The following is a 24,098-nucleotide window of genomic DNA, read 5'->3' as shown; positions in this document are numbered from 1 at the left end:
AATTAATCTTAGAATAGCCAAAATCATATTTTCCGTCAAATACTAAAATTTAAATTCATTAGAAAATGCATGATTGAATGAGTGCAAAATATTTAGATAAGCAGATTTAAATGTTGTGAAAGTTAACAATTTTCAAACTATCGGATGAGGAATATTAATATGAATATTAATATTATATATTAATATTAATATGTTAGACATGTATCAAAAAGCGATGATGTAATGACAAATATCACACAATTTACGATCAAGGCTACTACGCAGATACTGCCTAATATACTCCTGAAAACTTTTTCGCGATTTCTAAGGGATTGAGGTCAAAAGCTTTAGTGTGGCTTCTTAAGAAGACGCTGCGTTTTGACAGTTATCTGGCTTCATTAAAGGTGCGTTTGGAGAAGCCATTTTCATCATTAAATTCCCTTGTTCAGGTACATGTGGATGTCTGGGTTGCTTGTGCAGCTGAACCATCATGACGGTAAGTTTTATATTTCCGTTATAGATTTATGACGAATGCATATATTCTGATTTAGGTGTTAATAAACCAATAAGTTGTAATTACAGGCCACTTTAATTTCTAATTTGGTCATCAGTTTCAGCGCACAACTATAAAACTGTGTCTATCATAAAATAATCTGTACATATAATAAAAGAAAGAGTTTGTCTGTGTGTTGTCTTTCGTTCGTGCTGCGCGTAAGCTAATAGACCCAGGGCTACAAAATTTGGTACATAAGAGCATCTAGACAAGAGCCAGTAAACCTAGAAGCGATTTTTTGAAAATTCGAAACAGACTTTTTATTAATTTTAGCTTTTTAGATGAAATAGCATCATTTTGAATAGTTTCATTCTTTTAGAAATGTGGTTTGGGCAACAGGTTTTTTTTATTCAATTCTTTGTATACTGGACTGCTGAAAATTTGAGATAAAATATTTATTGCTTATTTCACTGTTTTTAAGATATTGAAAAGTTTAGCATGATTTTTTTTCTTGCAACGGGAAGTTGGTTAATTTATTTATTAGGATAATTAATATTTGTATTAAGAGATATTGCTTATTTCATGCTGCTTATTTTCTTTTGATTTTTGGACACGCAACACGCATATCGCAATCTTCTTATTCTGACACGCATGTGTCTCGCGAGGCACAAAAGAAAGAATTCCTTTCTTTTTTCTCTCTCTCTTTCTCTCTTTATTAGCTAATGACAAAGAGGTTTGTATATTTTGAATTATGTCATCCACAAAGCACAATTTTGATTTGTTATTGCTTTCTGATGGTAGTTTCATTTTTTTAAAAGTGTGGTTTCGGCAACAGTTTTTCATTCATTGCTTTGTATACCAGACTGCTGACTGTTTTCTCTTGAAAATATGAGATTTATTGCTTATTTCATTGCAATATATTTAATTATATTAAAAGCTTTGCATGATTTTTTTAGGAAATTCCTTTTATACCATTTGAATTCTTAAGATTTTGGAACGGAAAGTTGGTTAATTTATTTATTAGGATAATTAATATTTGTATTAAGGGATATTGCTCATTTCATTGCAATTTTTTAATATGTGATATATTTTTATTGAATTTTTTTTGGATAAAGTTGTTCTGCAGAGTAAAATTCTGTGCAGGTTTTAAATTTAATGGTGTTCCCTTTAGGCATTTTTACGGTACATTTAAAAGCCAGACGAAGTCTGGCCGCATAGCGGCTAGTTATACATAAAAAAGCATTAAAAGCTTAACGTAGCGATTGGAATTCTTAGTATTTAGAATACGGTAACTACGCAGGATTTATACATTTCAACCACTTTGTTTTTGAAAGAATTTTATTAAGCATGATATGGTTGATATAACTTTAAATTATTATTGTTGCATCCAGAGGGAAAAGTGCTTATTTTCGACAAACGGAAATAAAACATTTTGCTATGATTACGAAAAGCCCTTATATCATGGAAATCACGATGCAGGCTTATAGTTCTGGAAAAAGGTAACATTTAAAAAAATACTCTTTACATTTAAACGGCTCCGAGATAGTTCTAAGAATTTGTAAACACCCTCTGTATGTTCGCATCTCGAATCTCTGAGATCATAATTTGAAATTTCTTTTCGAATTATTAAATATAACTAATGAATAACTAATGCATATTAAATATAACTAATGAATAACTAATGAATATTAAATATAACTAATGAATAAACTCTTGATCATTTCCAGTGCGATTGCCCTCTATAATGATGCTAGATTTAAAATGAAATTTCAGACAGGAAGTATGGTTAATTTAGGGATCTCATTACCAATTTAAAACGGAATATAATGAACTAAATAATATAGCTTTAAAAATTATATTTCAGCTGAACTTAAATAAAGACAAAGGACCGAAATAGATTTGATGCATTTCAGACTTCAGCTTACGAACAGTAACGTCCAAACGTAACAATAGTTAACCGGACGTGGCAGATATTCTCACACTTACGAAACTTCCCAAATACGTGATTTTATTTTACTTATATTACTAACGATGCATTTCATTATAGTTCTTCTGCTGTATTCGATCTTTCGAAATCCGAATCTTTTGTTCGTTCCCCTTCTCGTTAGTTCCTCCGATGTCCATCTTGGGAACTCACGCTTTTCGCGATTTCCTCTCTTATCTCCATGGAGGTAGGAAGTCCTTTCTTACCTCCATGCTTATCTCCAGTATTTTCGAGAACGCCATTAAACATCAGTTTCGAGCATAATCTCTGACCCCCCAGAGAAATTAAAAATCATCTTTTATCTTGGTTGTTTTCCTAAGAAAAAATTTACTACATTTAATGAGCTGAAGAAATATGTTATAGCTATTTGAAAATCTCTTTCTCTTTGACACAGGCATTTTCATAGATTTCAGAAACAAAAATAGCAATTTATTAATACACTGTATTTTTTTATAAATAATAGTTATTTAATTAACTCTTAAATTAAAAATTTTATGCGCGTGTCGTATTATTAGAAGGAAGTATTTTCCTCGAGAAATAAAACATCGGATTTTCGGAAAAAAATTATGTTTTTCTGCTTAATAACAAAGAAATTGTTTTTCTGCAGTTAAATGTTAAAAATAAATATTGTTACTCATTTTGTATACATATAAATAATGTTATGGAAATTGCAGTACCTATCTCTCTATCTTATGCGGCTTAAGTGTTTGTCTCCGATAGTTTATTGGTTGCTTGCGTAACTGTAAATTGTTTTATTCCCCGCGCAGTGCTGCGCGTGACGAATATTATGAGAAAGCTAAGCCGGAAAAATTAAAAATACAAAAGCACGTACATTTATCATTTAATAAATAAATTTAACATCTATAGAATTCGGAATTCCCACATGCAATAGAATTTGGAAATATGCAACCAGCAAAAATCGGCAACCATGAAGAAACAAATAAAATGAAATAAATAAATATCTTTATTATATGCGGCTTAAGTGTCTGTTTGTCGCCGATAGTTTATTGGTTGCTTGCTAACTGTACTAGCCAATGGGGTGAAGTTGCCAAAGGCACAGGATTGCCGTTTCAATTGAGGCGTAGACAATTTCATGTAAAACCTGCCTTTGCTATGACCATCAATAAGTCTCAGGGCTAAACGCTTAAGCCTGTTGGCATGTTTTTACCTGAGCTTGCATTTGGACACGGTCAACTTTATGTTGCCTGTTCAAGAGTTCGTGAAAGAACGAACGTAGCATTAAAAATAATTAATGGTCCTCTGCAAGGCGAGCTTAAAAATGATGGAAAGATCTACACAAGAAATACTGTGTACAAAGAGATTTTTGACATGTGAATTAAAACTTTATTATTTAAATCACTTTTATTTAGCGAGCTAGCAGTCGCTCTTAAGAAATGTACTGCCAGTGGTTTCCTTCATTGCACTCTACTTTAAGCAATTAAGCAATTAGAAAGGGGGAAAACCCGTGGGGCAGTAAGCAAAGGGGTGTCCTCGCTGCCTGCCCTGGGTAATTCAGTTTGAATTAGCAGACACCTTTGCACAAATTATTTTAATTACAATTTATAATATCTAGAACAGCGGTCATTTCGTATGACCGCCGGGCTTTCTAGTTGTATTACATAGCATGAAAGACCAGAGGATCCGAAGCATTGACAGAAAAATAGGATTACAGGGGCATTTACATTTAACATTAAGGCTATCTCGCCAAATTGAGGAGACAATGCCAACCTGGAGATGTTTGTTATCGCCAAATTTGGTCATAAACCGCAAAAGATTGGCGATTATTTGACGACATTTTGGTCCAATCCCTGTGTAACTGTAACTGGTACGATCCTTATGCAACTGTAATTGTATCCGGCGCCTGGTAACAGTGGCGTAGCGAGGGGGGGCAAGGGGGTGCATGATGCCCCGGGCGCCGCTCGTAGAGGGGCGCCAAATGGTCTCCAAACAAGAGTTTCCGAAAAATTCCAGTTTTTATTTTGATCGATTTCTGGAAAATATATTTAAAATTAATAACTATTGTAATATAGTTAATTATTTATTTTCTTGATTTGTCTGGTAAAATGTGTAATAAATGTTTGCAGTACATCAACCAAAACGTTCTTTCTGACCACTTTATTTCTCTAAAGCAGAGATATATTTTTATTTTTTTAAACGAAATGCACGTATATCTCCCGCTTTTTATTTTAAAACGATAACACGACCTTGTCCCGAATTTCTCAAACATATCCAGTTTCCAAAATCCGATTCCATAATCTGGAAATGACATTTTGGGAAAATCCTAACGCTTCCGCTACAATGGATTGAGTTTGACTCTCCTGTAAACGACTGATGATCTTCCTGGCTACCGATTCAACTAAGTCATCTTGCTGAGACATCGTATATTTACTGCTACGAAGCATTCAACGCATGTCAATTGTTTTTAATCTCCTATTACAAAAGGAATACCGCAGGTCGCTCCTTACTCCTTATCTAAAACGCATAGTTTTCGACGTCACAGACAAAATTTGCATATTCCCATCTTTGTAAACGTTATAATTTTCCTTTATAATCTATTCTATTTCCTTTTGTTCAAAAAGGTTGTTGATTATATGGTTATTTAATACCGACCCCACAATATTCCCTAATTGTTTTGAGCAGTGAATGTGACTGCATGACGTTACTCCGCAGTAGAAAAGAAACGGAACCTAAAACTCAACTATAAATCTATAGAGAAAATGTTTTTCCAAACCTAAGAGTCGCACTTCAAATACTACTTACTATTTCATTATCAACTGCTAACTATGATAGTTCGTTCAGCAAATTCAGCATCTTTGATTGTAAATATTTTCACATATTTACAATCAAAGATGAGACAAGATTTAAGTCATCTAGCATTTTTAAGCGTGGAAAGAGAAAAATTTGAAGAATCGACTTTGATGAAGTAAATAATAAATTTGCTTCATCCAAGGTAAGAAAAATGTATTAAGTAAGTAAGTCCAAGGTCAGAAAAATTTGAAAGGATCGACTTTGATGAAGTAAATAATAAATTTGCTTCATCCAAGGTAAGAAAAATGTATACATAGTAATTAATTGTATTCATGTATTATATTATTATTAATAAATATAAGTGCCCGACCAAGTCGAGGTGCACGTGATTGAAGCGAGATGAGGGAAAATTAAAATTTTTAAGTTGGCTGGTGGTGTGTCTGACAATTTTAGATTTTTGGCACTCCAAGCACGTACGTGTCCAGTTGGCTATGTCCTTTTGCATGCTAGGCCATACGAAACGTTGCTGTATCAGTGTCCTCGAAGCCTTGATGCCAGGATGTGACAGACGATGTAACTGACTAAAAATGGCATGGCGAAATCCGGAGGGAACATAAGGTCGAAATCTTGAATCCTGAACATCACAATAAAGTGATTTTCCAGGTGACAGCTGCATAGGCTGCAAGTTGAGATTGGTGGAAGATTTGCTTTTCAAGTTTGTTTTCTTTGTTGAGTTCTTCAAGTTTGTTGGTTTGTAGTTCTGAATCCCGATGTTGTTCATTCGCAAAGGCAGCAAACTTTATTGGCGAAGGAACGGCTAGTTCTTCAATACGAGACAAGGTGTCTGCAACAATATCCTGCGAACCCTCAATATAACGGATAGCTGTTGAAAATTGCCCTATAAGTCTAGGTGTCTCATTTGACGAGGAGAATTTTTATCCTGTTGAAAAGCATAGGTTGTGATCTGTGAAGATCATGAAAACGCGTCCCTCTAGCATATGTCGAAAATATTTGACAGCTTCATAAATTCCTAATAATTCGCGATCGTAAGTGCTGTATCTGGTTTGTGCTGGTGAGAGTTTTTTAGAAAAATATGAAAGTGGTCTCCATAATTCTTGATCTCTCTGTTGTAAAACTGCTCCTATATCTGTTGTTGATGCGTCAACGTAGAGTGATAATGGTTTAGACGCTGAAGGATACTGCAAATTTGTTGCCGACATTAAATCATTTTTGCATTTTTGGAACGTTTCGCGGGATTCTGCGGTCCAGGTTAAAACACGTTTATCGTTTTTCTTGCTGCCAACCAAAAAAGAATTTAGAGGTGCTTGTATGGTCGCTGCATGAGGTAAGAAACGTCGATAAAAATTGAGCATAGCAAGCAATCTTCTTAATTCCTTCACTGTAGATGGTTGGGGCGTATCTCGGATAGCGGTGACTCTATCTGCAAGGTGTCGAACGCCATCAGCGAAAATTTCATGACCAAGAAAGGATACTCTTGGTTGATGGAAAACGCATTTGGAAGGATTAAGATTGACACCGTACTTTTGAAAACGTTCAGAAACTGTTCGCAAATGTGATAGATGTTCTTGCTCTGAAGAGGAGGCGATTAAGACGTCATCAAAATAAGGTACACGAGGCCGATTAACACTTGATTCAGGAAGCGTTGGAACGTTTGAGCAGCACTGCATAAGCCGAAAGTCATGACCGGAAACTCAAATAATCCAAAAGGCGTAATAACTGCAGTTTCAGCTGGGTTAACGGGTTAACAGCTGGGAATATCAACTGGGTTAACGGGCACTTGGTGATACGCCCGCTCAAGATCAAGGGTTGTAAAAGTAGTTTTTCCCTCTAAAACTTGCATACAATTCTGAATATGCAGGACTAGGTAACGATCAGGAATTGTAGCTGCATTTAACCGGCGATAATCGCCACTTACCATTTCGTTTCCGAACTAGATGGAGAGGACTGGCCCATGAACTTTTTGAAGGACGGCAAATTCCCTGTCCCGTCATGTATTGAAATTCCTCTTTGGCAGCTTTAAGCTTGTCCGGAGGTAAGCGTCTTGGTTTAGCGGCAATTGGACGTCCATTAATTTCAATATAATGTAGTACATCGTGCTTGTGTAACTGGGCGCGTGATTGTAGGAAATTCACTGAGAAGTTGATGCCATGGGGAGTTGCCCGAAATCAGTTTAATGCTCAAATCTTGACTATTGCGAATTACTCCCGGATAAGTTAAGTTGGTTGTGGAATCTATCAAACGGTTATTCTTAAGATCGACAAGCAAAGAAAATTTTTTGTAAAAAGTCAGCGCCAATAATAGGACAGTAGTAATAATGAATGGCCATTGGAAGTTGCTGCGCAATCCTAAATCAACAGATATCAGGCGTTCACCAAAAGTTTGAATAGGAGTTCAATTTGCTACATAAAGTTGTAACTTGGTAAGGCGCTTTTGTTCGTGAAAATGTGGTGGAAGGACAGAAACATCATCCCCGGTGTCTACAAGAAACCTTAAGCCTGAATTCTTTCCGATGACGAAAAGGCGTGCAAAATTCCGGCCGCTGTCATTCACGACTTCGAGCAACGGCCCTTCTCGTTTCCCCGGTCGTTATAACGACACACGGTGGGTGGCATTTTTTTGCCTTATTTCCAAATTTGTGGTGGTAAAAAACAAATACCCGGAAGAGGGCTTTAATAACGTTTCCTCAGTGGGCTACGACGTGTATTTCGACCACGTGATGTGGAGCGGTTGCGCTGAAAAGGTTCAGCTTGGATGGCTACTAACTGAGCAACCTGTTTTGACAAATCATCAATTTGAGCCTGTAACTCCACAATACGTGGACCAGGAGCCTGCATTGCGTGTATTTGCGTAGAAATGGCCAACTCGTGAATTTTATCAGCGATTTCGTGAAGATTTTTAAGTGGCTCGCTACTGGCCGCTAAAATGGTTTTCATGTTAGATGGGAGTCTATTCATCCATAATGTTTTAAGAGTGTTATCCGTTAGGTTACCGGCGGCTAAGTCTGACATTTCAGACAGCAACTGAGAAGGCCTTATATCACCCGGCTGTAAATCGTGCAACAGCTGCTTGATTTTAACTGTCTCCGATTCTTCATAAACAGAAATTAATTTTTTTTTTAAAGATTTGTATTTGTCCGTCGCCGATGGATTCAAAATTATTTCACGAGCTGATTGCAGTACCTCTTACTCTAACGCGGCGATCGTTGTATAAAACTGAGTTTCGTCGGCAGTAATGTGACTTAATTTAAACTGCGCATCCAATTGAATGAACCATAACGATGGGTCTCGGCGACAAAAAAGTGGTGGCTTAACTGCCACTCGTGCCAGTTGTGAAGCAGCATCGTTGTCAACCACTTTAGATCAATCAAATATGCACAGTAATAATATGTATGGAAAAGTAATCAATATGTATATAGTTACACAGTTTCTTGGTACTTGAAATCAGAGAAATTGGCGGCTCAAATGCAGCCGACGATACATATATCTGCTGAAATTATGACAGAAATATGTTGACTCACCGGAATGCGGCAGAACGCTTGAAATCGCAGGTGAAGTGTGTTACTTTCATCTCATCACACTGGATAATTTACTGGTGCTCAGAATTTTGATATATAAACTCCTTATTTGTGCAACATTGAAGGTTGCTATTCTATAACATTTGAATAGAATAAATATTATTTTGTCTTTGGTTGCTATGGGTTACCAGACTGGCAGAGTTGAGTTGTAATAGGCAAGTTGTCACATATCTATTTATCTATAATGTATAATAAACTTTTAATTGTTTAAAAATTGTACTTTTTAAAATCACTTATATAAATATGTAAAATAAATAACACCTTTTTAACAAATTCTAGATCATCGTATGTCTGATTTTTTTTCGCCGACACACATGCATTTCCGAATCCAAGGCTTGTGTAGTTAGGTAGTGACTATTCTTAATATATTTTTGAGTATTTTAGGGCAGATTCAGCATTTTATTATTATTTGCATTATTTTCTTATTATGTATATATTCTATACATTATATACTGAAAGTTTTTTTTTGTTGGGGGGGGGGCGCTAAAAAGGTATTTTGCCCCGGGCGCCAGTTATGCTCGCTACGCCACTGCCTGGTAACTACAATGGTGTATGCCTTCCAGCTGTTTTAAGAAATCGAAAGCACTGGAAATTTCTCGGAGAACTGAATACCAGTTTTAAGCACTGCGATCTTAAAATCTTGAAAATCAGTGTCTAATTTATATATACACTATTTACACAGTCTTTTAGATATGTAGAATGCTGAAACTTGCGATTATGTGGTCACATGACGTGAGCCAGCTAATGGGAAATTTTCACTTTCATAATTTGCGTAAATGGAGAAATAATCTTGAAAATTCATTTTTGGCACGCGTTGCAGGCCGATGAATTGGAATGATTGTAAATGAAGTCCCGTTGTGTGATTTGGCTAAAGGTAAACGTTCACGCTTTGGTAGTAAAATGTTTATAAATACACTAAAACTTTGAATAATAACGATATAAATGAAAGTTGATAAGTCCTTAACCTGCTTTACCAAGTGATAGGAAGTCCATTTCCTGCTTTGCCAGGAGAAGTAAAAGTAAAAGAATGAAAATTTCTATTTACCATGTGTACAGATTTTCTACCACCAGCGTGAGTTGTAGTGAATCGTTCTAGATCTTTACGAACTTAGCTTTGAACTCTTGACTGTGCCAAAATAACAGCGTCGCCTCCAGGTGTAAGGTGCGATTGCAACGTAATTCAAAAAATTATTACATTTACTTAAGGCAATAAACTAAATCTACTCCAAAAAATCCACAGTAGTTAAAGCTAGTAGCAAAGCGATGATCCATCCATGCTCCAGTTTCAAACTTATTGAGTTTTCAGCGAGATCATCTTGCGAGCTTATGCATCTGAGATTTCTTCGCACTGCTTTGCGTTCAAGTTCTTGTAGTTTGAAATGGTAATTACTGACGGTGCCATGGAGGTAAGAAAGGAAGGAGTGGTCAACCGGCACTTGGAAGTGAAGCACTGCTTCAAAGCTTCGCTCACCAGGGGATGGGGTGTTCTTTGTTTACATTCAATTGACAGTGTTCTGATAATATTTCGACACACGACAGTTCCATACAAATCGAAAAAGGGACACGTTCGCATGAAAGAAACATTCGTAGTGTGATGGATTTGTATAGTTTAGTGACATTTACACAAAAATCACATCTTGGTTATTTTTCGATAACTAACAACAGCGATTTTGATTATGAATTTGTTTTATAAAATTCTAAGCTGTTGAACTACAAAAATATAGATTTTAACAAAAGTGTTATGCTTAAAGAATGAGAAATATCTTACGGTACCTTTAAAATTGTATACGTCTTTCGATACCCTTGATAGAGTATTCGATACTTCTATTTTATGTTCCAAATGTCAAAATGTTTCAAATAAAATAAATTTTTTCACATCCATATATTATTGTAACAAGTACCTTTTAAAATTTTTTAGAGGAGATACTTTACTGCTGCTCATTTTAAACTCATCGTTTTAAATTTATATACCTGAAAAATAATCACTTTGGGCTTACACGTTTTACTTATTTGGGTTAATTAAAAATAAAATCCTTATTTTATTCCCTTTCAGAAATGTTCAGAGAAAGTTAAGTACTATTTAAAGTATTTCTCTAATTTCTAATAATTCTCTAATTTAAAATGAACCGAATAGAGCATTAATTATAAATTGACTTATATTTTTCGATTTAAAAGATGCCTCAGAAATCAAAAAATCATGTCCTATTTAAGAAAGTATTTTAGGAAGAAGCTCTATAAATAGAAAAGAAATAATGCATAATTTTAATATTAATAATACAATAAACTTTGATCTTAATTTTTGTACCTTAACCGAATAAAATCGAATTACCTTAAATTTGTTTTTTCTAATGTAATTAACGAAAACTTGTGAAAATATTTCATTCAAATTAAACCATTCTGAGAAAACTGTTCTGTGAAAATTATAGCATTTAATTCCATTCAGAATGAAATGTTGTTTAAAAATATGTTGTTTTCATATACTTAGGACTCTGAAGTGTTGTAGAAAAAGAAAATATATTCATTTATATGTATATTTACGACGTAATTACAAAATATTTACATCCGATCGCAGTGCCATTGAACTGAATGGTAAATGACCCAATGTTTTGGTCACCACGTAGGTATCGCCAGTGCTTCAGAGCAGGTTACGGGAGAAACCTCTTTAGGGCCACTCCATCTTACTTCCTACCTCCATGGACGGTGCACTGTCCTAATGAGAAGAGCTATACGAGTACATTTGTGTGAAATATTCCAGAACTGTAAGGTGTTTCTGGAAAAATACATTTCATCGGTTCTGTTTGCATTCAATCTTATACATATCTCGTAACAAATGTATACAATATAAATGTATATAAATGTAACAATAGAATTTTATTTTTATTTCTTGAGAGGAGGCCGCAAAGCAATAGAAAATCAACAGAAGGTAGGGAGTTTTGAATAAAATAATGTGAAAATAAATGTTTAAGCTATTTCTGTATAATTACGATGTCGACCTCCATCCTCAAAATAAATAATGTCTCTTAGAGTATAAATAAATAAGGGTACTGATTATCACTTTCTTTAAAACGACACATCACAGAAGATCAAAATGATTTGGAACCACAGATGGCCTTCTTAGAATGGGTTCTCTGTATTTTACTGAAAAAGTTAAAAATATCAATGTAAATTTGATTTCCGAATGAACTGCGTTAAGTTAACTATTAAGGTTTAAAGCAATTTAATTTGCTAAATTACTGAAAAAAGTTTAAAAAAAATTTGAAAGCTTTTTAGATTTTACATTAAACGCAAAGGAGCGTTTTTTTAACGTTTTGTGTGTTACCTTTATTTACTAAATATCATATTCTTCGCACTTAAACGATAAAATTCAATTCAACAGCAATATCATCGAATAATTTAAAAAGAGTATATGTTTAGAATTTCCGATACACAGTCTCGCGCGCTGGTGATAAATTATTATTATTATTATTATTATTTTTTTTTGTTTGGTAAAGTGTTGCCACTGCTCGCTTTGAAATCGTTGAGTTTCTTAATTAAAAATTCGTTTAAGTTTTACAAAATATGAAATAAATAATGAAACAAATTTGAAATTAAAAATTCGGGCTTCGAGATGCTCATGTTCGAGTGGAGGATTATGTTGTTCAAAATCTTAATGGCTCTAGGTACCGTTGTTTTATGACCATGCGAGAAAAATACATACATTCACGCAGATTCTTCATTATTTAATTTCTTGAAATATAATGCAGGGCTCTTATATTTGGTGGCAAGAATTTGAAAAGTGAAACGTCATTTATAGTGAACTAACGCAAAATGCCAAAACGAAATTAATAGCCCTTCTGTTCAAATTGTCCCTTTGAGCTAATAAAGTATAAATTGCTGAGTATCACTTCATAAAACTCAAATTAGATTGCCTGAAGTTATTAAATATTGCTTTTAACTTAATTTGTGTATGAGTGAATTGCTTGCTAAAATGGGTTGTTTAATCTTGAAAAAGAAATGATACATTCTAGGTATACTTGAAAATGTATCAAAGTTTATTTTGTTATTTATAGGAATGGAATGGATAAATGCTAAACCGGATGCTAACGCAAATCACTTAAGTGACATTCAGATAATGTATTGCTCAAATGTTATTTCATCCGACTAAAGCTCAAATTTATTTCTGTGGTTGCAGTAGAAATGCACAGAACAATATTTTTAAAAGAAAGTAAATATCCAGAAAATAAAACTAAACTGCTACGAATAGTGATGACTTTCCATGAATCTTTCCTTCTTTCTGTAATGTATATTTACTCAGAACTTCGTGAATTAGTTACTACCGTGAAAGAGATTGTTGATTCTAAAGCCAAAAGTCCTTCTTATTATAGAATTCTGGAACAACGCAAAGCAATGATAATGCATTTGCTTTTTCAGTGCTCTAGTAAAGCCGTCAAAGTTTACAAGAATAACACTGCCTAGAAAGATATAATTTAATTATTTATTTTCCAAAAAAGTTTTAAACATAAAAATATAGTTAGACGGCGTAACCAAAGTGTTTTTGATTGATTATATAGTACTTTCTTTGATGAAATGTGCTTTCCTTTTCTTTAATGATCAGAATGCTGAAGAATTTGAAATTTAAAAAATATTTTTACCGCCTTCATTTGAAATTTTTGCACTGATTTAAAGTTTGCTACATTCCTTATTTTCAAAAAGGCATGGCCTATCACAACTTTCATTAAATATGCCCTTGAAGTTGTAGAGACATTAGGTATTTTTTCGAAGCAGAGGAAATGAAAAATTAGCAACGCATTCCCCGGGAATCGAATCTCGGACCTCTGGAATACGCGCTCAGCGTGCAGACCACCACACCACGAAGGCATGCCAAGAAGGTGGGAGAAATACCTTATATACTTCCTCTTTTAAAGGGCGACTGAGGTTTTTAGGGGACCCAGTGGTCAAATCCTGGGTGTGGAGAACCATCATCTAACACCCTTTTATTTCGGGCCCCACTTGTAGAGAGATTAGGTATTTTTTCGAAGCAGGAGAAATGAAAAATTAGCTACGCCTTCTCCGAGAATCGAAACGTGGATCTCTGGAATACCGGCCCAGGGTGTAGAACTACACCACGAAGGCACGTTAGAAAGAAATACCTTATATAGTAACAGGGGCAAAAGCACAAGGTTCGGATCAACGCACAGAGTAGCCATAAAAACTACTAATACATGATCCCTTAATGACCTATCCGCTCAACCAATCGAAAAGAAATTTCAGGTATTATTATTTGAGGGTATGCTCTCGAGATTGTGATGATTTAAAACAATAGAGCTCTGAAAGTTACAGTCGCAGCTAAAATGACTCGAGGTTTTCGAATGAAAACACCCACTTTTTTTCTGCGCAAATGATCAGCGCATTGAAAAACCATAAATGGCGTTGGAAGGATGCATGTATAAAGAAAATTGTTGACGTAAAACCTTTGCATAGAAGAGCAGTACAGAACCAATGACAACACCAAACAGGAGGGACGAAAAATTTTTTTTATTGAAGTTACAAGCTTTCAATATGTAAAACGTTTCAAGATAGAGCCAATCTCCAATAACTTTGCAGTTTCGTGGCCATCGCAATCCCCTAACCTCTCTCCGATGAATTTCTGGTTCTGGGTTATCCAAAATCGTGAAAAAAAAGAGCCCTTGGAAGGGAAAAGGAAGGAGAGGGGAGGGTGGAGAAGATGTGCACCTGCGGAGCTTCTATTGTTCGGAATCAGCCTTTACCTACTACTTTAGGGATTTACTTAATAAGCTGTGTAAAACTCCAGTAACATTCTCGTTGAATTTTAATAATGTTTCAAATTAAAAACGCTCCTTGGCTATAGCCTGGAGATTTTATACATAGAGGAAACAGGAAATTTTAGTAATGCTAGGCAAGATATTTACTTTGTAATAATAGGAAAATCAAGGTATTACTATCGTTAATTTCTTTGACATGCTCTTCTTACTCGTATATTTTCACCCAAAACACAAAAAGCCGACAAGAGAAAATCTAATAATATTTCTTAACAAACTTCTATTTTATTGCCTACTTTCTCAAAACAATTTCTATACATTAAAAGATTGTAGATAGCTTTGTGATACTATGTGCGATTGATTATGTCCTATAATTGAATGCTCTTTCCTTTTTGTAAATGAATAAACTACTGAAGAGTTTAAGGACGATTATATTGTATTACCTTTTTCTGTTCGGCAAAGAGCCCACCAGCGGCCGAGCGGTAACGTCGCTGAACACTGGTAGTTCGGTCCGAGGTTCGAATCCCGCGAACGGGCTGGCTGCATGGGCGTTTTCGTGGTTTTCCCCATGTGTAACGTGTATACGAGCCAGTTTGCCTTAGAAAGTCCTCCACGAAGGCATCCCTCCTCTTAGGCAGATAGCCCTCGAGGCTTTGCCATAATCACACACACACACTGTTCGGCAAAGATCCAGAAAAGCGACAGTTGTGAATTTATGTTTTTCTCTGTTTGTATTCTTTGTAATTAGTTACAGAAATACGTGAAAACCATATTATTCATTTCTTTAAAAAAAACTGCGATTTAAAAGACAGGAAAATTCTTCGTGATGATTTACGCGCTATAATAGTACTCCGCATTGAAATAACAGTTGAACAGTTTTTACTTCCTTGTACGAAGTAAAAAGGAAGTATTGTAATCGCGAAAAGTTTCAGGCAACATATTTCAACGAAAATATCCATTTTCACCGCTATGGAATGCAATTTAACGATGTTTTTGCGTGATATCTGTGCGTAAGGACAGAATAAAAGACACCTTTCCTCCAAGAAAATTACAAAACTGCTTTAAAATTAATTCTGAAGAGAATTTTTCGTGGCGTCTGTACGAACGTATGTACGTACGTGCGTACGTACGTATCTCGCATAACTCAAAAACGAGTAGCCTCAGAACGTTGAAATTTTGTATATAGGACTGCTATAACATGTAGATGTGCACCTCGTATTTTGGTTGCAATCGGCAGCACCAAACGTATATAAATATATTTATATATATATCCACTCTGTTACCCGGCTCAGTGATCTCAGTATCTTTACTCTTATACGTTTGTAAATTGTACATTTTTTGCTTTAAAAATGATTGAATTATGTTGTTTTTATCTTCCGGTTAAGGTTTTTATGCCTTTCGTAATTCTGGAAGCAATATTTGTACAATTATCAACAATTTAAAAGCTGTTAAAGTGCGGTTAAGTTTTAAATAACATGGCGGACATATTTGTTTACATTTGAAACAGCAGAATTGTAGATTTGTTGCCAATGTAGAGAGACTAAGCTTCGCAACACAAAAATAACGCCTTCATTTATTATTGCGAATTAAATCATGCTTAATCCTTTCTGGAATTTTTTCGAGGAAATATGTGTTTAAGATTTACTTCGTAATTTTTAATGCAGATATTTTGAGTTTTTATGTATTTTTGCCTTGTCGCGAAGTGAGAGCTGAATTAATTGAATGAGAAATACTAAATCGTCTGTGAAAAACTGTTTCTTTTCTGTTTTGTTTGCTTAATTTCTTCCATACATCGTTTGAGCTTTATTATAGTATTTGAATAGAACATGTGGCAACGATAATTCTTCAAATGATATAAATTTTGTGCATTCAGAGTGTCCTTATAGTAAACAAATATAGTGAATTTTAAAGAGTGCTTTTATTATATTGTGGTTTATGCGCTGTCGACGAAGTAGATTTAATTCAATCCACTCAATTTAAATGAAATTCAAGAAAAAATGCGTATAATTTAATATTCCGTACAAGGAAGTCATGTGGTGTACACATCAGATTTTTTCTACTTATGATATAAGACTGCAAGAGTATCAGACAATACAATACAGTTCAAATATGAACCCTTTAACGAAGAGAAAATGAAATTGATGCAATGAGTATTATCCGGAACAAAATCAAAATAACTGCCTTCCTTCTTTTCATCTAGAGTTTTGGACCATTTTAATGGTATGCAATTTGCTTTCTGTTTGAATATTTGCTAACACTTTACAACCTGTATTTTTTCCGCATATTGTATTCACCGTTCTCCGTTTATTCCAGGGAATCATCTGATTTAAATGTATAAGGACTGAATTTATTAAAAATTGGAGAGAAAATTTCTGATATTTTGCTTTAATTCTGAGACCAAAACGTTTTATGACTTGTCAAATTTGGAATGTTAAGTACAAAGTCTAGGGTTCTTTTAGTCGTTAAACCTAAATACTTCAGTATTTTTAACTTTTCGTTTATTCATAACGATCAGTAAAGATTTACGACTCATCAAATAGGATAAAAACCTCTTAATTAAACACCTCGAAGGAATTTGCTGTTTTCAGTTCGTAGATTTCTTGTCCTGGCCAAATATAAAATATTGCCATCCGAGGGAAATATTTGTCGAAAGCCTGGTGTGCAAAAGATACAGTGAAATAAATAATAATTAATCTTCAATAATTAAGTTTTTCCTTTATTAAATAAATGCACGTGACCACAGGAATAATTTACGAAGGAATCATATCATAGAAATTTTTAAAAAGTTGTTTGGCTCTGCCATTTTGAAAAATAATTTCAGGTACACGATTTTATTTTCCGTGCCTTTAGTTTCTGAGGCGTAATTGCTTAAGTAGTAACTTGTCATAGCTGCTTAGATTACAACTGTTAAAACTGAATATTGTTTATCAAGATAAGATTACAGGTTCTTTTTAATCTTCTGAATTTTATATTTTTGGAATGTTTTTAACTTGTAGAGTTCCTCATTTTGTAAATGCTCAGTTACTGTTGAACGTGAAGAATCTTATGAACTGATAAGTGAATAATCGCTTGAGTTTATGTGACAGGAAACAACAAGAGGGGAGGTTAAATAACCCTTTATTATTCCAATAAGATTTAACAGAACTCCGTCTTGGAGTGTACAATAAAAGCCGACACTTGGGCTTGAACTTAAGAGACTAAGAATTAAACTAAAACTAATCCAAACTAAAGAGATATTGCCAAAGTTATCATGATTCTAACCGAGTTGGCCCCTTAACGTTAATAGACTGTTAAGCTATCAAGGGCCTAAAGTACGGCCGAGCGTAATAATAGCTTACGAGAGAGTAGCCTAAAAAGGCGGACGCGTGCAGCCAGAAACCTGGCATCTGTCTCTCTAAGACCGAAGAACTTTGCGGTTAAATACCGCTTTTCCTCATTATGTATTCAGACGTGATTCTAAAACTACGTTCTGGCCGGAAGTAGCAAGTTGAAGTTAAGAATCGTCAGGAAAGAAAGTTTAACTCAAAATTTAACTGTTAATAAAATTAACATAACCCTTACAAACTGTTTGAAACACTACTGATAAACTCTTCGATGTATTAAACTGCAATCTGAAGTTTTCGGATTTCAGTTCTTTTTCCCCATACATTTATTAAAATTTGTTTCCATCCTCTAGTTGCAGATAGTAAAAGAAATTTTTCGAAGACTGTAAGCTGATTTAAAAATAGTTTATCTCTCTTTCTGAAGAATCTGAATCCCTTTTGAAGGAAATTTGATTCAATTTCTTTCGAATGCACGTCTGTCTCAAGTTAATCTAATAAATAATAAAATATAAAATAAATTTTCTAGCTAATCTAATAATGAATTTTTTCCATTTTAAATTTACCATGCTTTTCTTGTATATATATCACCGAAGGCTACTGTGGTAATACAATTTTTATTAAGGTAGTACAATATTTGAGACAGATCGTTAATAATCATAACAATAGAACAGAATAAAAATTATTTTGTCTTTTGTTGCTATTACCAGACTGACATAGAACTAGGTTACCAGACTGACAGCGTTGAGTTGTAGTAGGCAAGTCGCCACAGTGCTCCCCCTCCAGTACTAACGATACCTTACAAATACTTTGGGTTGATGCGAACTCGACGACCCGAGCGTGTTCTTATCGTAGTATCTGATAAGTCGGAAGTCGTGGTTTCTGTCGAAGGCTTGGAACAGCTTGCACTAAAGTCCGTTAGAGATAGATGTGGATCTTGAGACGGAATTTGCGATGGTGAAGACGCATTCGCTCCAGTGGCTTCTGGTATCCAGATAAATGCCGGCTTAAGACGGTCTATACTAACGATGACTTCCTTTTCGTTGACCAAAATTTTAAATGTTTTTTCGTTTCGAGCCAGCACTTGATGGGGCCCTGAATACTGTGGTGCGAGAGAAGGCTTTAAAGCATCACATCTGAGAAAAACATGAGTTTTTAAGTTCTTTATGCACGAACACAGTTTGTTTGCAATGAGCGCTGGCAGGAACTGGTCGCAATTTCGACATACAGTTTCTAAGCTGATGCACAAATGTAACAGGATCTACGTTGCAGGTAGATGGATTGACTGAATGTACGAAATCCCCAGGCAAGCGGAGATTAATACCATATACCAGTTCGGCAGAAGAGGCATTCAGATCCTCTTTTGACGCTAATCGAAGACCTAGAAGTACAGTAGGTAACACATCAGTCCACTGTAATGCAGTGTGGCATCGAATTGATTGTTTTAAGGAGCGATGAAATCTCTCGACAATTCCATTGGAACTTGGCTGGTAGGGGCTGGTTCTTTGTAAATGCCCAAATACTTAGGGTGAAGAGTTGGGACTCGAACTGTCTCCCCTGGTCAGTAGAAATCTGCTCCGGAACTCCAAATCGAGAAATCCAAACGGTGTAAAATGCCTTTGCCACGTATCAGCTGAAATATCTACCGAAGGAACGGCTTCGATCAATGCAAGTAAGAATATAGGAATATCCATTAGAAGGCGGCAATGGCCCGACAAGTCAAGGTGCACGTGACTGAAGCGAGATGAGGGCAAATTAAAATTTTTAAGTTAGCTGGTGGTGTGTCTGACAATTTTAGATTTTTGGCACTCGAAGCACGAACGTGTCCAGTTGGCTATGTCCTTTTGCATGCTAGGCCATACGAAACGTTGCTGTATCAGTTTCCTCGAAGCCTTGATGCCAGGCTGTGACAGACGATGGAACTGACTAAAAATGGCATGGCGAAACTCGGAGGTGACATAAGGTCGAAATCTTGAATCCTGAACATCACAATAAATTGATTTTCCAGGTGACAGCTGCATAGGCTGCAAGTTGAGATTGGTGGAAGATTTGCTTTTCAAGAGGGTTTGTAGTTCTGAATCCCGGTGTTGTTCATCCCCAAGGGCAGCAAAGTTTATTGGCGAAGAAACGGCTAGTTCTTCAATACGAGACAAGGTGTCTGCAACAATTATTCTGCGAACCCTCAATATAACGGATATCTGTTGAAAATTGCCCTATGAAGTCTAGGTGTCTCGTTTGACGAGGAGAACCTTTATCCGAACGCTGTTGAAAAGCATAGGTTAAGGGTTTGTGATCTGTGAAGATCATGAAAACGCGTCCCTCTAGCATGTGTCGAAAATATTTGACAGCTTCATAAATTCCTAATAATTCGCGATCGTAAGTGCTGTATCTAGTTTGTGCTGGTGAGAGATTTTTTTAGAAAAATATGAAAGTGGTTTCACTTAATTCTTGATCTTTCTGTTGTAAAACTGCTCCTATACCTGTTGTTGATGCGTCAACGTAGAGTGATAATGGTTTAGATGCTGAAGGATATTGCAAATTTATTGCCTAAATCATTTTTGCATTTTTGCAACACTTCGCGAGATTCTGTGGTCCAGGTTATAACACGTTTATCGTTTTTCTTGCTTCCAACTAAAAAAGAATTTAGAGGTGCTTATATGGTCGCTGCATGAGGTAAGAAACGCCGATAAAAATTGAGCATAGCAAGAAATCTTCTTGTCCTTTACAACTTTTTTCAGTCTTTGTGATGTCTTACGAGATATAAAGACACAGGGACAATTCACGTAAAATCTTGAGAAGTTTCGAACATTTTATGTTTCTAAAGAATATGAAAAGCTATAAAATAACCTATTTAATATTTATGATGCTTTTAGAATATGAACTCATAAGCCATAGTTTGAGTGTAAATTAAAAAGTTCATTATAGATTAATTTATGAATAAGCTTTTAGTCTTTCAAGGAAAAAAATATCGTGAATTATGAGATTTTCAATAACAACATGGAGAATATATAACTAATTGATTAGAATCTCTCAAATGATTAGAATCCGTGGTATTAAGGTACAGAACTGTGACCTGCGTAGTTTGCCCTATGTATCTATAAAAAAATGCATGTAAGAGAGTTTTCCTTAAAACATCCTCCACGAAAATATCCTGTCATTAAGCGCATAGCCTTCACTTGCTTTGTCATTGTTAGTTAACCCAATCCAATCTATGAAAAGACTCTCAAACGTGATCAATTTGAAGAAAAAGCATATCTAAGAGAAGATTGCTTATTTTATGTACAGCTTCAGAATGTATCTATCATTAAAGAACGGGAAATTTCCACCATGTTATCTGTTACAAGGTTACAGAACACAGGCACTTTTCATTATGGCAAAATTTTAAAAGAAAAGCGAAATTACCTTTTCAATTAAAAATACACGTTGTCTAATTCAACAATCCACATTACAATAGATAAAGCAACGTCAAACATCATTTTTTAAATGCTAAACTTTCATTGGAGCGATTTTACAGCTAAAGAAAACCAACTTGCGAGCGCAACTAAATCATAACGCATACAAAGAAAGCAAAACATGGCGCAGCTTTTGAAGCTGGGAAGAAATAAGTATATATGATTTACGGCTAAAGGTTTCGCACCCGCTTTCAAATTCGACCGCCATTTCCGTCTCATAGATGCCGAATCACTGGTGTGTGTTGTGTGTGTGTATGTGTACGCGATTGTTCTTTTTCAAGCCAGCAAAACGTGATATATTCCACCTTGATGACAGACACAAAAAACAAGGTTCTGAAGACGACGTCGAAGATGTCTACAAAGTATTTCTCTAGCGCGATACGGGTGAAGAGATTTTGTCCAATAGATAAAATAAAACACAAAGAAAATAAAAGAAGAAGAATGACGGATTTCTCTTTTGAAAAATGCACGTGAGGTTCCGGAGCAGAGTTTGACCCAAATTTTGTTGAACTACGCACAATGATGTATTAACATCATGGCGATCGTGGAAACAGCTTCTTTTACGTAGGCAGGAAATCTTTTCGTCTATGTCTAGAACAATGAAGATAAACACATTGCAAAGGATGAAAACATTAAAAGTGAAAGGCTATTGTTCATGATGACACGCTGGCGTTTTAACACGGTGCAGCATCTTAATGCTCGTCCTCTTAACCGTTACTCTCACTTGCGTGGGCTGCTTTAAATGTATACAGTGTATATGTAAATATATGTATACAGTGAAAAAATGCTTTGCAATATTTAATCTTTCTATTTACAAAATGTAATATTCTTCAAGAAGAGATACATTGATAGATAATAGCAACGATTTTCTTAACAGTTTCTTAAGATTTTTTTAAATTTTATTTTATAATAATTAATACAGTATAAGTATCTTTTTACTTTTACAGATTTTATTTAGTTCACACATGGTATTTGCCGTTATGGTTGTCACAGATTTTAACCTACTTTCTAGTAAGATATCCAGTTTTAATTTTGTAAACTCACCGTTTATGAATGGCAGATGCAATGTGGTGAAGCAACTTTTTCAAAATTCGATTTGAAATTTCGTAAATTTAATGTTGAAACGATTTTTTGCTTCTTTAATGTTCTTCGTTTAACGAACAAATTAAAAATCTCAGAAATTAAGTCTACGGCATCGAACAGAGCAGAAAAAAAATTTAAAGCTAATTACTTGTACTAAATTTTAAGATGATTTTTGATTTTTTGGCATATTTTCAAAAATTGCTCGCATTTTCGACAGTCTATGGTTCGACGGTTTATGGTTCTAATTTCTGACGTTTATGATTCTAATTCCTGATTTTTTGGTAAAATTGCTGGATACTTTTTCCGCCATTTGACATAAAAGAATTGTTGGAAGTGAAAGAGGATTTATTCATTGCTGAACAAATATTTTAAAAATGGTTAATTTCATTTATAAAGTACCATAGGCACTAAAAAATTAAAATAAAAATTTTTAAGTATCTTTCTTATAAAATATAAGTTTTTGTTTAGATTTCATAAATAGTTAATGAACTCAAAACAGAAAAATAATTAATCATATAGTCTAATAGGAGCAAGACATTAAATAATCCTCTTTACAAAATTTCTCTATAATTTTATATTAAGAATAATAAAAGCGTGGGCGCCCAGGTAAAAGAAAATCTGATAACCGAGTTGCATTGTCAAAAGTATTGTAGATGAATTTTGTAAAGAAAATCATTTAATATCTTGCTTCCATGAAATTATATGATAAATTATTTTTTCTACTTTTAGCTGAGTAATTATTTTATGAGATTTAAATAAAAGTTTATTCTATAAGAATTTTCGTTAGACAAAAAAAAAGGGCTATTAGTCTCGAAGTGGGATTTTGTCTCGAAACGCTATAAATTGGTCATTGACCATCAAGATACAATAGGTATTTAGCATCTAAAATATGCTTTACCCATATCTGAAGTTTTTGCTCGATGGCACTGGCGTTATTTAAATGTTTATAAGCACAAGAGTGCTCACGCCGAGAAGGCGAATCTATGGACGAGTGCCGCCACTAGGGACTAAAAGAGTCTTTTGAGCTGCTGGTAGGGGGAATTTGAAGATTTAAGCTTGAGAAACAATTAAAAATTTACCATAATGCTATAAATGCGTCGTTTTACTTTTTATTCGAGTCTGATGTCATTCGGCAAAATGTCAAATAGTATTTATCTTTCAAACTGAATCTGTCTGTTGTGGATTAACAAACTAAGCTATCCAAGAGCAATATACTATGCAGTTCTTAAAAGTATTCCTTTCTTACATTTAAATCAGATTGATTTAAGTAATAAAAATGCATTTAATTCATGATCTAGCTAATTAAAAATATTTAATATTTTCATAGAAGGACTATATATATTTTTTATTATTTATTTTACATATACAGTTTAATTGTGCAACAGCGATTAATCAAATTATTTTCTACTTCTCCTTGGTTGAAGGAAAAAAGAATTTGAACGCGGTATTCCCAAACACCATTTTAGCATAATTTAGAAAATGCATTTTAATTTCTCTGTCTTTCATCTTTGTGGCTTATACAAATGCTTTGAAAATGCAGCGACAGTCATCTAACATGAATTTAAAAGTATGGTTCGAAGAATTATGATACTCGGATTATCAGATCCAGCAGTGTTTCATAGTAATTTTTTAGATATTTCTGATATCAAATCATCAAAAACAGGCAAAATAATTTTGATTACTAA

The 24,098-nt window shown here is 34.5% G+C and overlaps 1 protein-coding gene across 4 annotated transcripts in view; it reads left to right on the top strand.

The window, feature by feature from the left end:
* Positions 1-375: 375 nt before the first annotated feature.
* Gbeta76C (guanine nucleotide-binding protein subunit beta-2) overlaps positions 376-24,098 on the top strand; it is a 224,645-nt gene continuing 200,922 nt past the window's right edge. Inside the window, exon 1 of one of the 4 annotated variants that reach the window (XM_085813626.1) lies at positions 376-475. In XM_085813626.1, coding sequence (XP_085669752.1) covers positions 470-475 — 6 coding nt within the window. In that variant the 5' untranslated portion in view covers positions 376-469. The remainder of the gene's footprint in view (positions 476-24,098) is intronic. The other 3 variants (XM_085813627.1, XM_085813628.1, XM_085813625.1) reach the window with 3 other exon arrangements.

The sequence above is a fragment of the Stegodyphus dumicola genome, chromosome 3 (genome assembly GCF_044657685.1).
Source record: "Stegodyphus dumicola isolate Sdum_Otavi_A_Nest chromosome 3, ASM4465768v1".
NCBI lineage: Eukaryota > Metazoa > Arthropoda > Arachnida > Araneae > Eresidae > Stegodyphus > Stegodyphus dumicola.
This window is presented reverse-complemented; position numbering and strand designations above follow the sequence as displayed.